A 14,479-nucleotide genomic window follows, 5' to 3' on the forward strand; every position below is an offset into this window, starting at 1 on the left:
AACCCCCGTGCTAAAATGTATAAAGTTTTTGCGCTTTGTCATATCTGCTCAAAGCGTCATACAGAGCTTTTCTATTCTGAAATATGCAAAATGAAAGGAACTAGTGATACAAGCAAACCCCAGCAAATGTCCAGAACACATTCGCAACTAAACAGTGTTGAAAGGAAGTAGCATTTATAACACTAGAAATATTAATTAAGGGTAATAAGAAATTTAAGAAATTCCTTACTCGGCTGTGGGTTTCAAATGGGTTATGGGTTATTCCTTACTCGGCTATGGGTTTTTATGATGGGAGAAGTCAGATAAGTCCACCAGCATAACAGAGTGGTGTTTGGAGTTACTTGTTGCCCATTTTTTCTCAGCGTGTTTATAAGGTACCATTTGAACAAGTATCCAGAATAACTCAAAGCAGTTCATGATCAGACTGAGTATCCCTATTTTACAAGAATTGGAAAATATGTAGTGTAGTAGTACTTAAAAGCTGAAATAGAAGAAAAAAAAAAAATAAATAAAGGCCATTTATTCTGTATCTAAAACCCTGTCCGATGTTTAAAGCTCTACCAACTTGTCTCTAATTTTTGGAATCTGATTTGGCTAAGATTTAAATTTATTTATGTCGCTAGAGTCTTATTTCGGTCTGATCGCTTCTCTTTTAGCACATTATACCACGACTGCTTCGCCTGCTTAGAGCATGCGCAAGAATTCTACAGTGAAAACTAGTTGATTTTTGAACAGCACCGCGAAAGAACTTAAACTTAAGCCTCTCGCTATAGCAACTATTACTCAAACGGTATTTGAAGGTTCATATACAGAAGCTAAACCTCATAGTAAATATAAAATGAAATTCAGTGCACCGACTAATAGTCACAAATCAGTTCCCACAGCCGAATTCTCTAACCAAGATAAGCTACGTGGGAAAATTCCTCGCATTCCAAAGGAGTGTGTTCTAAAAAAGCTTAAGAAAAATATCCTGTGGGCATCAGATATTGGGACTGGGTGTCCAGAATAGAAATTTTAATTGGCAGAGACGCTTATGGTCAACTCATAAGGGGTCAAATGAAAAAGCCAAAGGCAATTCAGGTAAAATTCGGATGGACAATTTGGGGTGAGTTAGAGAATCCATCCAAAGGTTACGTGAGCAGTAGCACAATTGCGCTGATGATTAATTTTTCTCTGAGAGAGCTGAACATTCCAGATGTGTGGAAGCTAGAAACAATAGGAATTAATGCTCCTGCTCAAATGTTGTCTAAGAAGGAAGAACAGCTAGCCAATGACATGTTCCTCAAGGAACTTATTAGAAGTGAAGGGGGCAGTTATCGTGCTGGTCTTCCATGAACTTCTGTTAAACTAAACATTCCCTCAAATAGAAATGAAGTAGAAAGAAAATTTGTTTAGCATTACCAGAAGACTAAAGAAGTTATATAAATTTGATGATTATGACCCAGCCTTTAAAGAATGTAAGAAAGAGAATGTCATACAGGAAGTCAAAAAAGAGGAGTAGGTAAAAGGCCGCTATTTGTGTCAGCACAAGTTATTAGACTACCACTACATCTATCAGACCAGTTTTTGACTCCTCGTGAAAAGGTGAAAGAGCAACAACCCCAAATGACTGTATCTTAAAAGGGCCTAACTTCATAAAAGAAATTCTGGCTACATTATTGAGATTTCGAGAAACGGCTCTTGCTGTTATGTCAGACATTAGAACCTTCCCCCAAACTGAAGTTGAAGGAAAAGATTGCTGATTTTTGAGATTTTTATGATGGGAGAAGTCAGATAAGTCCACCAGCATAACAGAGTGGTGTTTGGAGCTACTTGTTGCCCATTTTTTCTCAGCGTGTTTATAAGGTACCATTTGAACAAGTATCCAGAATAACTCAAAGCAGTTCATGATCACACTGAGTACCCCTATTTTACAAGAATTGGAAAATATGTAGTGTAGTAGTACTTAAAAGCTGAAATAGAAAAAATAAATAAATAAATAAATCAAGGCCATTTATTCTGTATCTAAACCCCTGTCTGATGTTTAAAGCTCTACCAACTTGTCTCTAATTTTTGGAATCTGATTTGGCTAAGATTTAAATTTATTTATGTCGCTAGAGTCTTATTTCGGTCTGATCGCTTCTCTTTTACCACATTATACCACGACTGCTTCGCTTGCTTAGAGCATGCGCAAGAATTCTACAGTGGAAACTAGTTGATTTTTCCTTGATGTCAAAAATTCACAAAATAGGCTAAGTTTGAAAATACACCTCTTGACTTTGTGCAAACTACCAACATCGTCTCGGTGTTGAAACTACTCAGCTTTCAGGTTTATTCGATGATACAGAAGAATTTGAAACACCACCTATGTGTGTGTGTGTATTTAATTATGGCAAAGCACACTAGGGCTATCTGCCTAAGGGAAGGGATGCCCTCGTGGAGGACTTTCTAGGGGAAACTGATTCGTATAACCGTTAGACATGGGGAAAACCACGAAAACGCCCATGCAGCTAGCCCGTTCGCGGGATTTGAACCTCGGACCGAACTTCCAGTGTTCAGCAACTTTACCACTCGGCCGCTGGTGGGCCTGAAACACCACCTATAAATCATAAGAGTCACCAATTTATGCATCAATTCGGCTCCTTCTTCTGGTAATCTTTTACAGTTTTATTTTTTCAGGCCAATGGCTTAACCATTGCCTCATGACAATTTCCTCTTGACCATTGCCTCTTGACAATGGGTCAAAACTTTAATTATAATTAGTTAAATGCCCACAGAATGTCCGTGAACATGAACGCCCATGTCCGTGCCCATCATGGACGTTCTATGTTCGAGATTTACAGTACGTGGAAGTATTTATAGCGAGTGGCAACCTCTCATCGCGGTTCTCGAAAAGTGATGCAATCGTTGTTTTATTTACTTTGAGATTGGGTGAATGGATTATCAGTTTTCAGCTTATAACATATTAAATTTTTGTGGTTATGCGTTGTTTTATGGTTACTCAGACGAAAAGAAATCCGCCAAACAATTTTTTTTCTCACATTAAATATGAGCATCTCTTAGCGGGAATTAGTGGCGGCGTTACCTCGACTTTAGTTCTTCATCCATTGGATTTATTGAAAATAAGATTTGCAGGTAATTTTTGCATTCGAATTACTACCTGGTGTCTTGTTGACACAAAATAATGTAAATATTAATTTTATTATTAATACTATAATTAGTTCTAATGATAACTTTTTTTAATTGAATAGCAAAACAAAATTTTTATTTCATGTAGCCAGGGCCGGATTTAGACTTAATAAAGCCTATCTGAGATATAGGGCACTTTATAAGTTCAGGTATTGTATGTCTGTGCCAAATATGATTTTCGGATGCCTAGAGGGTTTTTTTGGGGGGTCTCCCAAGAAAGCTTGTGTAGCTTATACGTAAATCCTGCACTGCATGCTGCCTACCAGTGGCTGAAGCTGTAAAACACTGGTAGTTCATTGTGTTGACTGAAGATGGTTTTTATATTTGTCATGTGTTACCGAATTAGGGACAATGCCATTAGAATCGTTTATGATTCTATTTCTGTTTCGCAACTATCCCTTCAATGATTTGCTATAATTTAGTTGTACACTCTAAATATATATTCGTTTGCATATAATGTATTTAAGAGTTAATTTAGTTTTTGCCTTTTTTCATTACACTTTTAAGAAGTTAATTGCATGCTGAGAATTTACGTCTAAAATTAAATAAATATTTATGGTTTTTGTGATTGTTCGAACTTAGTTTATGCTGTTCTCAGTTTGGATCTATTTTAGTGAGATAACTGGACTCTCTTTTATTTCTTGTTAAAATGGTATTTGTATGTAATGCAGTTCATGTGCTTAAATGTGTTTTAAAGCAGTTTAACTCTGCTGCTGCTTTAAACCAGCTATGCTTTTCATGAATTGTCAGTAATTATTGATGCCAAATTTTTTAAACCAATGCACTATTTCAGTAGTAAAAACTGAAAATTACTCAATTCATTTTAAATAATAAGACTTATGTTCTGTATATTGTAATTTAACCGATATTAGAAATCCACAGCTTAATGTAAATCAGTAGAGTTTGATTTCTGGCTACTTCAGAGCTAGTTTTAGATGTATATTAGCATAATTTGCTGCAAAATATGTTACATTTTTCAAACCTATAAATGTTCTTTGGTATAATATTTACTAGTAATTTCAATATTTTAGTAATACTTATTTCAAATTATCTTTTTGTATAGTTTTGTTGGTAGAGTGATGCTGGTACAATGCAAGATTAAGTATGAAAGAAATTCAGAATGCAATATTTTTAGTTGAATAATTTTGTCTTTAAATTATAAGAGTTATAATGTATTGTAAATTAATAAGAAAAACTGAGCCATCGTGCTGAGTACAAGTTTATCAAAATTAGTTTTCAGTTATATTGCTGATATTTTCAGTACATCTCTAATACCCTTAAAAATATGAAAATGTACGTGCATTAGAAAATCGAGGTAATTAAAAATGAATTTTCTTAGTGTAGTAGCAGGTTCCAAAAAATGACCTTGGAGGTCATATGTAGGTTGCAGATATGCAAGCTTCATTATTCATTAACTTCCATGATTAAATTAGTTAATAGAAAAATAAAAGTTGTGTATTTTGTAAATGTTATGCTATTCATAGTGCTATTTATTTTAGTTTCCCCATTACTGAAATATGATTGTACTTAAAAACAGATAATTTTGAATCAGTTAGGTATTTAAAATATTTATTTATAGTTAATGATGGTCAGCTCTTAACTAGACCCAACTACCATGGACTGGGAAATGCTGTTTCTACAATAATCAAAGAAGAAGGCATTCGAGGTTTGTACAGAGGTGTTACACCAAATTGCTGGGGTGCTGGTGCTTCATGGGGCTTCTATTTCCTTTTGTAAGTAGCGTGAACTTTTATTCCAGTCTTATGAGTCATAACTGTTTTTTGTAGCTCCATAATATTTTAGGAAAATTTTAGAAACTTTTGTTTTCAATTTAATAAACAGTATGTAAGCAGTTTCGCTCTACTTAATTAATTTCATGAGTACTTACATATTAATGCAATTTCGAGCAAAGGGTTAGAGTAGATTGAAGGGTGCCTCTTGGATTATCACTAACTTGATCATTAAGTTTCATTTATCACCAAGTTGTTGTTTCAATTATGGTAACTTGAGTAGTTGAATGCTATGGAAACCTTATTTATGACATAATTGGCTGCGTGATTGCGGTGAATTTGAATGATGGGATTGATTTTGGATAAAAAGTGTGTTGTTATTTTGTGGTTTACATGGTAAAATGGTTGAATGTTATAATATTAATTTGAAGTTTCTCTAGGATTTGGAACGCCAGCAGCCGAGCGGTAAAGTCGCTGAACACTGTTGGTTCGGTCCGAGGTTCGAATCCCGCGAACGGGCTGGCTGCATGGGCGTTTTCGTGGTTTTCCCTGTGTGTAACGTGTATACGAGCCAGTTTCCCTTAGAAAGTCCTCCCTTTAGGCAGATAGCCCTCGTGTGCTTTGCCATAATTAAATAATCCGATCTTTTCTCTTTTTTTAGTCTTTAGTTTTTTTTTTTTTTTGTCCCTGAAGGACTATTGTTTTCGTTTTGCGATTTTGCGTTGAATCACTATAAATATCCGTTTCACTTTTCAAACTGTTGCCAGCAAATGTTAGAGTCCTACATTATATTTGAAGAAATTAAATAAGAAAAAATTTGCATAAATGTGTGTATATTTCTCGCATTGTGATAAAACAACGGTACCTAGAGCCATCGAATTTTGAATGACGTAATCCTCCTACGAATATGGGCATGTGGAAGACCCAAATTTGAAATTTGTAATTTGTTTTATTATCGATTTCCTACTTTGTAAAACTTTACAAACTTTTTTTGATTTACAAACTCGAGGATTTCAAAGCGAGCAATGGTAACGAAAAAAAAAAAACATATTTATCTCCGCGTGAGTCTTTCTATCGGAAGTTCTAAAGGATATGCTCATTTTAAAACTATTTTGCGATGTTGCTGTTGAACTGAATTTTATGGTTTAAGTGATATTTAATAAATAAATGTAACACACAAAATGTTAAAAAAACGCCCTTTTGGACGTAATTTAAAATCTAAAACATTGCATTTTTTTTTTTTTTTTTTTTTTTTTAGTGGGAGGGTGTGTGTTTTGTTTTTTGTTTTTGTAATAAGACAGTGAGTTTTCAGTTCCATTTCGTGTGCCAATATGGATGAGCAGCTGATTTTGCAGACATGAATGGGAAAGAGAGGCTATATAGGAAAAGAGCATTTCAATATTTGTTTTCCTTTTCAATGCTGAATGTTAATTAAAATTTGGTGTCAAGAAATAAATTGTTTTTTCTGTGGACAAAATGCTTTTTTCCAGCTGAGACATCATCAGGTTTACAGTTCCAATTTACCAGAAGAGGTAAATGCAGCTTTTTCTTATTTTTAAACAAGATTAGTAAGTAGAACCTGCATGCATCAGCCGCATTCATATAAATCGTCTACCGTCCGCCACTAGGACGCGTTGTCACAAATAAAAACACATGAATGTAAATTATTTATGCTTTTTAAAACTAAATCACTTGAATTTCGTTTAATTTCTGAAGTTGCATTGAGTTAAATGAAAGCATGTTAATATTTAAGCTGAAAAGAAATAGATATTTAATATTTTCAGCTTAAAGATATACTAGAAGTTTTATATCTTTGAATAAAGTATGTGTTTTAATTTTATAAAAGAATGTTATTTATTGAATTTAACATTTAAAGTTTTCTTAAGGTACTGAAACAAATTTGTTATTGAATAGTGTTTATTCTTAGTTAGTCACAGTCAGTAATAATAGAACATGGATAAATTAAAAAAGAAACGTGCTCCTTTACGTGCATCGTTTATTAAAACATGTAATATTCTGAAATCGAAACTAGAAAAGGTTTCTTCTGATAAAGGTGAAATATCTGGTTTATATGCTAAAATCGGGAGCATCATGAGTGAATTAAAGGTTTTAGATAACGTATAATAGATTTATTAGTAGATGATGATAAATCTCATGAGTCCGTCATTGCGAAAGAGACGGATGAAAATAAGAAATGTTCTGATGAATTCATCACAATTAAAAGAAAATTTAGTGAATTACTCAAATAGTTCCGAATGACACAGTAATTCTGATGTCAGTAGTAACTCTAAAGCTAAACAGCATAAATTACCTAAATTGAATATAAGAACTTTTGATTCTCATTTAATTAATTATTTGCTCTTTGGGCACAGTTTAAGAAGATGTATAAAGATAAAGACTTAGATGATTTTGACAAGTTAAAATATTTGCTGCAAGCTGTAGAACCTGAAACTCGACCTAGGCATTTATTAGAAAGTTACCCAATCAATACCTTCAGAAAATTACTCGACAGCTTTAAGAGCTTTTCAAGAGCATAAAATTACTCGAAAGCTTTAAGAGCTTCTCAAGAGCATTATGGGGATAAAGAAAGATATTCTTATCGAAGTGTGCGTCAGGGAATTTTTGAAATTAATGACAGCAAATGTTCTAACTAGGAATAAAGACATATTATCATCATGTGACTTGTTTACCACGTAGGAGCACATTTAAGATTTCTAGAATCCACGGGGCTTCATGCAGAAAGTAATTCCGCCTGGTTCTACCCCATGATAGAATTCTGCTTACTTGATGACATTTTAAGAGCATGGCAGAGATACAGTGTTAGAGGAAAGGAAGATTCTGATATTGAAGCGAGTTTTCCGATGTTGAAATTAATGTCCTTAATGCATTTTTTGAAGAGAGAGGTATCGCTTGAAGAGAGGGATATCGCGTGAAAAAAGATTACAGTTAGCTTGGTCAGGCTTTGAAAGTATTATCTCAAAAGATAAAGTAAAAGAGAAAATGCTGAAAAGGGATAACAAGTACCCTACTGCAGCTGGTTTATTCGCTGCTAAAGAAATGTGGTGTTTGTTCAGTGGTAAATCGCATGAAAGGAAGGACTGCGTAGTCGCCAGATTGTTCTCTCTGAAAGAAAAATAAAGGAAGTTAGGGAAAAGATCTGTTGTCTGAAATGTGTAGGTCCAACCCCCGTGCTAAAATGTATAAAGTTTTTGCGCTTTGTCATATCTGCTCAAAGCGTCATACAGAGCTTTTCTATTCTGAAATATGCAAAATGAAAGGAACTAGTGATACAAGCAAACCCCAGCAAATGTCCAGAACACATTCGCAACTAAACAGTGTTGAAAGGAAGTAGCATTTATAACACTAGAAATATTAATTAAGGGTAATAAGAAATTTAAGAAATTCCTTACTCGGCTGTGGGTTTCAAATGGGTTATGGGTTATTCCTTACTCGGCTATGGGTTTTTATGATGGGAGAAGTCAGATAAGTCCACCAGCATAACAGAGTGGTGTTTGGAGTTACTTGTTGCCCATTTTTTCTCAGCGTGTTTATAAGGTACCATTTGAACAAGTATCCAGAATAACTCAAAGCAGTTCATGATCAGACTGAGTATCCCTATTTTACAAGAATTGGAAAATATGTAGTGTAGTAGTACTTAAAAGCTGAAATAGAAGAAAAAAAAAAAATAAATAAAGGCCATTTATTCTGTATCTAAAACCCTGTCCGATGTTTAAAGCTCTACCAACTTGTCTCTAATTTTTGGAATCTGATTTGGCTAAGATTTAAATTTATTTATGTCGCTAGAGTCTTATTTCGGTCTGATCGCTTCTCTTTTAGCACATTATACCACGACTGCTTCGCCTGCTTAGAGCATGCGCAAGAATTCTACAGTGAAAACTAGTTGATTTTTGAACAGCACCGCGAAAGAACTTAAACTTAAGCCTCTCGCTATAGCAACTATTACTCAAACGGTATTTGAAGGTTCATATACAGAAGCTAAACCTCATAGTAAATATAAAATGAAATTCAGTGCACCGACTAATAGTCACAAATCAGTTCCCACAGCCGAATTCTCTAACCAAGATAAGCTACGTGGGAAAATTCCTCGCATTCCAAAGGAGTGTGTTCTAAAAAAGCTTAAGAAAAATATCCTGTGGGCATCAGATATTGGGACTGGGTGTCCAGAATAGAAATTTTAATTGGCAGAGACGCTTATGGTCAACTCATAAGGGGTCAAATGAAAAAGCCAAAGGCAATTCAGGTAAAATTCGGATGGACAATTTGGGGTGAGTTAGAGAATCCATCCAAAGGTTACGTGAGCAGTAGCACAATTGCGCTGATGATTAATTTTTCTCTGAGAGAGCTGAACATTCCAGATGTGTGGAAGCTAGAAACAATAGGAATTAATGCTCCTGCTCAAATGTTGTCTAAGAAGGAAGAACAGCTAGCCAATGACATGTTCCTCAAGGAACTTATTAGAAGTGAAGGGGGCAGTTATCGTGCTGGTCTTCCATGAACTTCTGTTAAACTAAACATTCCCTCAAATAGAAATGAAGTAGAAAGAAAATTTGTTTAGCATTACCAGAAGACTAAAGAAGTTATATAAATTTGATGATTATGACCCAGCCTTTAAAGAATGTAAGAAAGAGAATGTCATACAGGAAGTCAAAAAAGAGGAGTAGGTAAAAGGCCGCTATTTGTGTCAGCACAAGTTATTAGACTACCACTACATCTATCAGACCAGTTTTTGACTCCTCGTGAAAAGGTGAAAGAGCAACAACCCCAAATGACTGTATCTTAAAAGGGCCTAACTTCATAAAAGAAATTCTGGCTACATTATTGAGATTTCGAGAAACGGCTCTTGCTGTTATGTCAGACATTAGAACCTTCCCCCAAACTGAAGTTGAAGGAAAAGATTGCTGATTTTTGAGATTTTTATGATGGGAGAAGTCAGATAAGTCCACCAGCATAACAGAGTGGTGTTTGGAGCTACTTGTTGCCCATTTTTTCTCAGCGTGTTTATAAGGTACCATTTGAACAAGTATCCAGAATAACTCAAAGCAGTTCATGATCACACTGAGTACCCCTATTTTACAAGAATTGGAAAATATGTAGTGTAGTAGTACTTAAAAGCTGAAATAGAAAAAATAAATAAATAAATAAATCAAGGCCATTTATTCTGTATCTAAACCCCTGTCTGATGTTTAAAGCTCTACCAACTTGTCTCTAATTTTTGGAATCTGATTTGGCTAAGATTTAAATTTATTTATGTCGCTAGAGTCTTATTTCGGTCTGATCGCTTCTCTTTTACCACATTATACCACGACTGCTTCGCTTGCTTAGAGCATGCGCAAGAATTCTACAGTGGAAACTAGTTGATTTTTCCTTGATGTCAAAAATTCACAAAATAGGCTAAGTTTGAAAATACACCTCTTGACTTTGTGCAAACTACCAACATCGTCTCGGTGTTGAAACTACTCAGCTTTCAGGTTTATTCGATGATACAGAAGAATTTGAAACACCACCTATGTGTGTGTGTGTATTTAATTATGGCAAAGCACACTAGGGCTATCTGCCTAAGGGAAGGGATGCCCTCGTGGAGGACTTTCTAGGGGAAACTGATTCGTATAACCGTTAGACATGGGGAAAACCACGAAAACGCCCATGCAGCTAGCCCGTTCGCGGGATTTGAACCTCGGACCGAACTTCCAGTGTTCAGCAACTTTACCACTCGGCCGCTGGTGGGCCTGAAACACCACCTATAAATCATAAGAGTCACCAATTTATGCATCAATTCGGCTCCTTCTTCTGGTAATCTTTTACAGTTTTATTTTTTCAGGCCAATGGCTTAACCATTGCCTCATGACAATTTCCTCTTGACCATTGCCTCTTGACAATGGGTCAAAACTTTAATTATAATTAGTTAAATGCCCACAGAATGTCCGTGAACATGAACGCCCATGTCCGTGCCCATCATGGACGTTCTATGTTCGAGATTTACAGTACGTGGAAGTATTTATAGCGAGTGGCAACCTCTCATCGCGGTTCTCGAAAAGTGATGCAATCGTTGTTTTATTTACTTTGAGATTGGGTGAATGGATTATCAGTTTTCAGCTTATAACATATTAAATTTTTGTGGTTATGCGTTGTTTTATGGTTACTCAGACGAAAAGAAATCCGCCAAACAATTTTTTTTCTCACATTAAATATGAGCATCTCTTAGCGGGAATTAGTGGCGGCGTTACCTCGACTTTAGTTCTTCATCCATTGGATTTATTGAAAATAAGATTTGCAGGTAATTTTTGCATTCGAATTACTACCTGGTGTCTTGTTGACACAAAATAATGTAAATATTAATTTTATTATTAATACTATAATTAGTTCTAATGATAACTTTTTTTAATTGAATAGCAAAACAAAATTTTTATTTCATGTAGCCAGGGCCGGATTTAGACTTAATAAAGCCTATCTGAGATATAGGGCACTTTATAAGTTCAGGTATTGTATGTCTGTGCCAAATATGATTTTCGGATGCCTAGAGGGTTTTTTTGGGGGGTCTCCCAAGAAAGCTTGTGTAGCTTATACGTAAATCCTGCACTGCATGCTGCCTACCAGTGGCTGAAGCTGTAAAACACTGGTAGTTCATTGTGTTGACTGAAGATGGTTTTTATATTTGTCATGTGTTACCGAATTAGGGACAATGCCATTAGAATCGTTTATGATTCTATTTCTGTTTCGCAACTATCCCTTCAATGATTTGCTATAATTTAGTTGTACACTCTAAATATATATTCGTTTGCATATAATGTATTTAAGAGTTAATTTAGTTTTTGCCTTTTTTCATTACACTTTTAAGAAGTTAATTGCATGCTGAGAATTTACGTCTAAAATTAAATAAATATTTATGGTTTTTGTGATTGTTCGAACTTAGTTTATGCTGTTCTCAGTTTGGATCTATTTTAGTGAGATAACTGGACTCTCTTTTATTTCTTGTTAAAATGGTATTTGTATGTAATGCAGTTCATGTGCTTAAATGTGTTTTAAAGCAGTTTAACTCTGCTGCTGCTTTAAACCAGCTATGCTTTTCATGAATTGTCAGTAATTATTGATGCCAAATTTTTTAAACCAATGCACTATTTCAGTAGTAAAAACTGAAAATTACTCAATTCATTTTAAATAATAAGACTTATGTTCTGTATATTGTAATTTAACCGATATTAGAAATCCACAGCTTAATGTAAATCAGTAGAGTTTGATTTCTGGCTACTTCAGAGCTAGTTTTAGATGTATATTAGCATAATTTGCTGCAAAATATGTTACATTTTTCAAACCTATAAATGTTCTTTGGTATAATATTTACTAGTAATTTCAATATTTTAGTAATACTTATTTCAAATTATCTTTTTGTATAGTTTTGTTGGTAGAGTGATGCTGGTACAATGCAAGATTAAGTATGAAAGAAATTCAGAATGCAATATTTTTAGTTGAATAATTTTGTCTTTAAATTATAAGAGTTATAATGTATTGTAAATTAATAAGAAAAACTGAGCCATCGTGCTGAGTACAAGTTTATCAAAATTAGTTTTCAGTTATATTGCTGATATTTTCAGTACATCTCTAATACCCTTAAAAATATGAAAATGTACGTGCATTAGAAAATCGAGGTAATTAAAAATGAATTTTCTTAGTGTAGTAGCAGGTTCCAAAAAATGACCTTGGAGGTCATATGTAGGTTGCAGATATGCAAGCTTCATTATTCATTAACTTCCATGATTAAATTAGTTAATAGAAAAATAAAAGTTGTGTATTTTGTAAATGTTATGCTATTCATAGTGCTATTTATTTTAGTTTCCCCATTACTGAAATATGATTGTACTTAAAAACAGATAATTTTGAATCAGTTAGGTATTTAAAATATTTATTTATAGTTAATGATGGTCAGCTCTTAACTAGACCCAACTACCATGGACTGGGAAATGCTGTTTCTACAATAATCAAAGAAGAAGGCATTCGAGGTTTGTACAGAGGTGTTACACCAAATTGCTGGGGTGCTGGTGCTTCATGGGGCTTCTATTTCCTTTTGTAAGTAGCGTGAACTTTTATTCCAGTCTTATGAGTCATAACTGTTTTTTGTAGCTCCATAATATTTTAGGAAAATTTTAGAAACTTTTGTTTTCAATTTAATAAACAGTATGTAAGCAGTTTCGCTCTACTTAATTAATTTCATGAGTACTTACATATTAATGCAATTTCGAGCAAAGGGTTAGAGTAGATTGAAGGGTGCCTCTTGGATTATCACTAACTTGATCATTAAGTTTCATTTATCACCAAGTTGTTGTTTCAATTATGGTAACTTGAGTAGTTGAATGCTATGGAAACCTTATTTATGACATAATTGGCTGCGTGATTGCGGTGAATTTGAATGATGGGATTGATTTTGGATAAAAAGTGTGTTGTTATTTTGTGGTTTACATGGTAAAATGGTTGAATGTTATAATATTAATTTGAAGTTTCTCTAGGATTTGGAACGCCAGCAGCCGAGCGGTAAAGTCGCTGAACACTGTTGGTTCGGTCCGAGGTTCGAATCCCGCGAACGGGCTGGCTGCATGGGCGTTTTCGTGGTTTTCCCTGTGTGTAACGTGTATACGAGCCAGTTTCCCTTAGAAAGTCTGGCTGATCTTTACAATAAGGTAACTGGTAGTTTGGCGACATTTTGGAGGCGATAAAGGTTACACCTGGGACTTTGGTAATAATGTGAGCAGTACTCAGTTCCGATTACGCATTATTTTGTGTGAGGGAAATGAGAGATCGTGTGATATGTCGTGATATTAATGGACGAATTACGGTTCTTTAATCGGAAAAGGGGGGAAATCGGGAAAAAATCTGAAAATTTTGTATTTGCCTTTATTCTGTGTTGTGTGAAACAGTGTTCGTTAATTTTTGGATCCCATGGCCCTAACTAAAGTGAATTCGAAATGGGTATTTAGTGGGATTGAAAGGGGTAATAAGTGTTTCTTTAAGGTTGTGCGAGATAGAAGTAAAGATGTTTTATTAAGTTATTTATTTTACCTGGTACCTTGGTGTGAACTATAAGTATGATTTTAAAGATCCTGAAACAGAAATAAGAAAAGTTTATCGGACACATAATCAAGATTCTGAAGAAGAATAGGTAAGTTAGTATTTTTAATTATTTGAGGATATTATTTTTATGCATTATTCTAAATGTAAGGTGGAAGTAAAGTAATTTGCGTAAACGTGCATAGAAATAATTTAAATATTTGACACTAAGTATTTGTAACCATTTGTAATGAAGTAAAGCTATGAATTAATTAGTGACGTTTGTAATATAATAGATAATGTAGAGGTAAAAGTTTTTGGATATTTTATTTATTTTATACGTGGAAATGTTCATATTTGGAAAGGGTATGTACTTTTTCGCGATCAGGTAATTTCATATATGTTCTTTTTACCTGGTTTAAAGATTCAGAAAATTGTTATGCATTTTCGTGAAATTTTTCTAATTTATGAGAAAAAAGCAGTGTACACGGATATAGTGAAGAGTATGCGCAATGCCATTTTTG

At 34.3% G+C, this 14,479-nt stretch overlaps 2 protein-coding genes across 3 annotated transcripts in view; both read left to right on the plus strand.

Moving 5' to 3' along the window:
* Nucleotides 1–2,838: 2,838 nt before the first annotated feature.
* LOC146994069 (solute carrier family 25 member 32-like) lies at nt 2,839–4,920 on the plus strand. The gene is made up of 2 exons (XM_085826458.1): nt 2,839–3,114; nt 4,748–4,920. The coding sequence occupies exons 1-2, from the start codon at nt 2,961–2,963 to the stop codon at nt 4,903–4,905; spliced, it is 312 nt and encodes a 103-aa protein (XP_085682584.1). The 5' UTR covers nt 2,839–2,960; the 3' UTR covers nt 4,906–4,920.
* A 6,001-nt stretch (nt 4,921–10,921) lies between these two features.
* Nucleotides 10,922–14,479, plus strand: part of LOC118194518 (solute carrier family 25 member 32-like) — a 64,248-nt gene continuing 60,690 nt past the window's right edge. Inside the window, exons 1-2 of one of the 2 annotated variants that reach the window (XM_085826803.1) lie at nt 10,922–11,193; nt 12,827–12,980. In XM_085826803.1, coding sequence (XP_085682929.1) covers nt 11,040–11,193; nt 12,827–12,980 — 308 coding nt within the window. In that variant the 5' untranslated portion in view covers nt 10,922–11,039. The remainder of the gene's footprint in view (nt 11,194–12,826; nt 12,981–14,479) is intronic. The other variant, XM_085826805.1, reaches the window with a different exon arrangement.

The sequence above is a fragment of the Stegodyphus dumicola genome, chromosome 11, assembly GCF_044657685.1.
Source record: "Stegodyphus dumicola isolate Sdum_Otavi_A_Nest chromosome 11, ASM4465768v1".
In the NCBI taxonomy this organism is placed as follows: Eukaryota; Metazoa; Arthropoda; class Arachnida; order Araneae; family Eresidae; genus Stegodyphus; species Stegodyphus dumicola.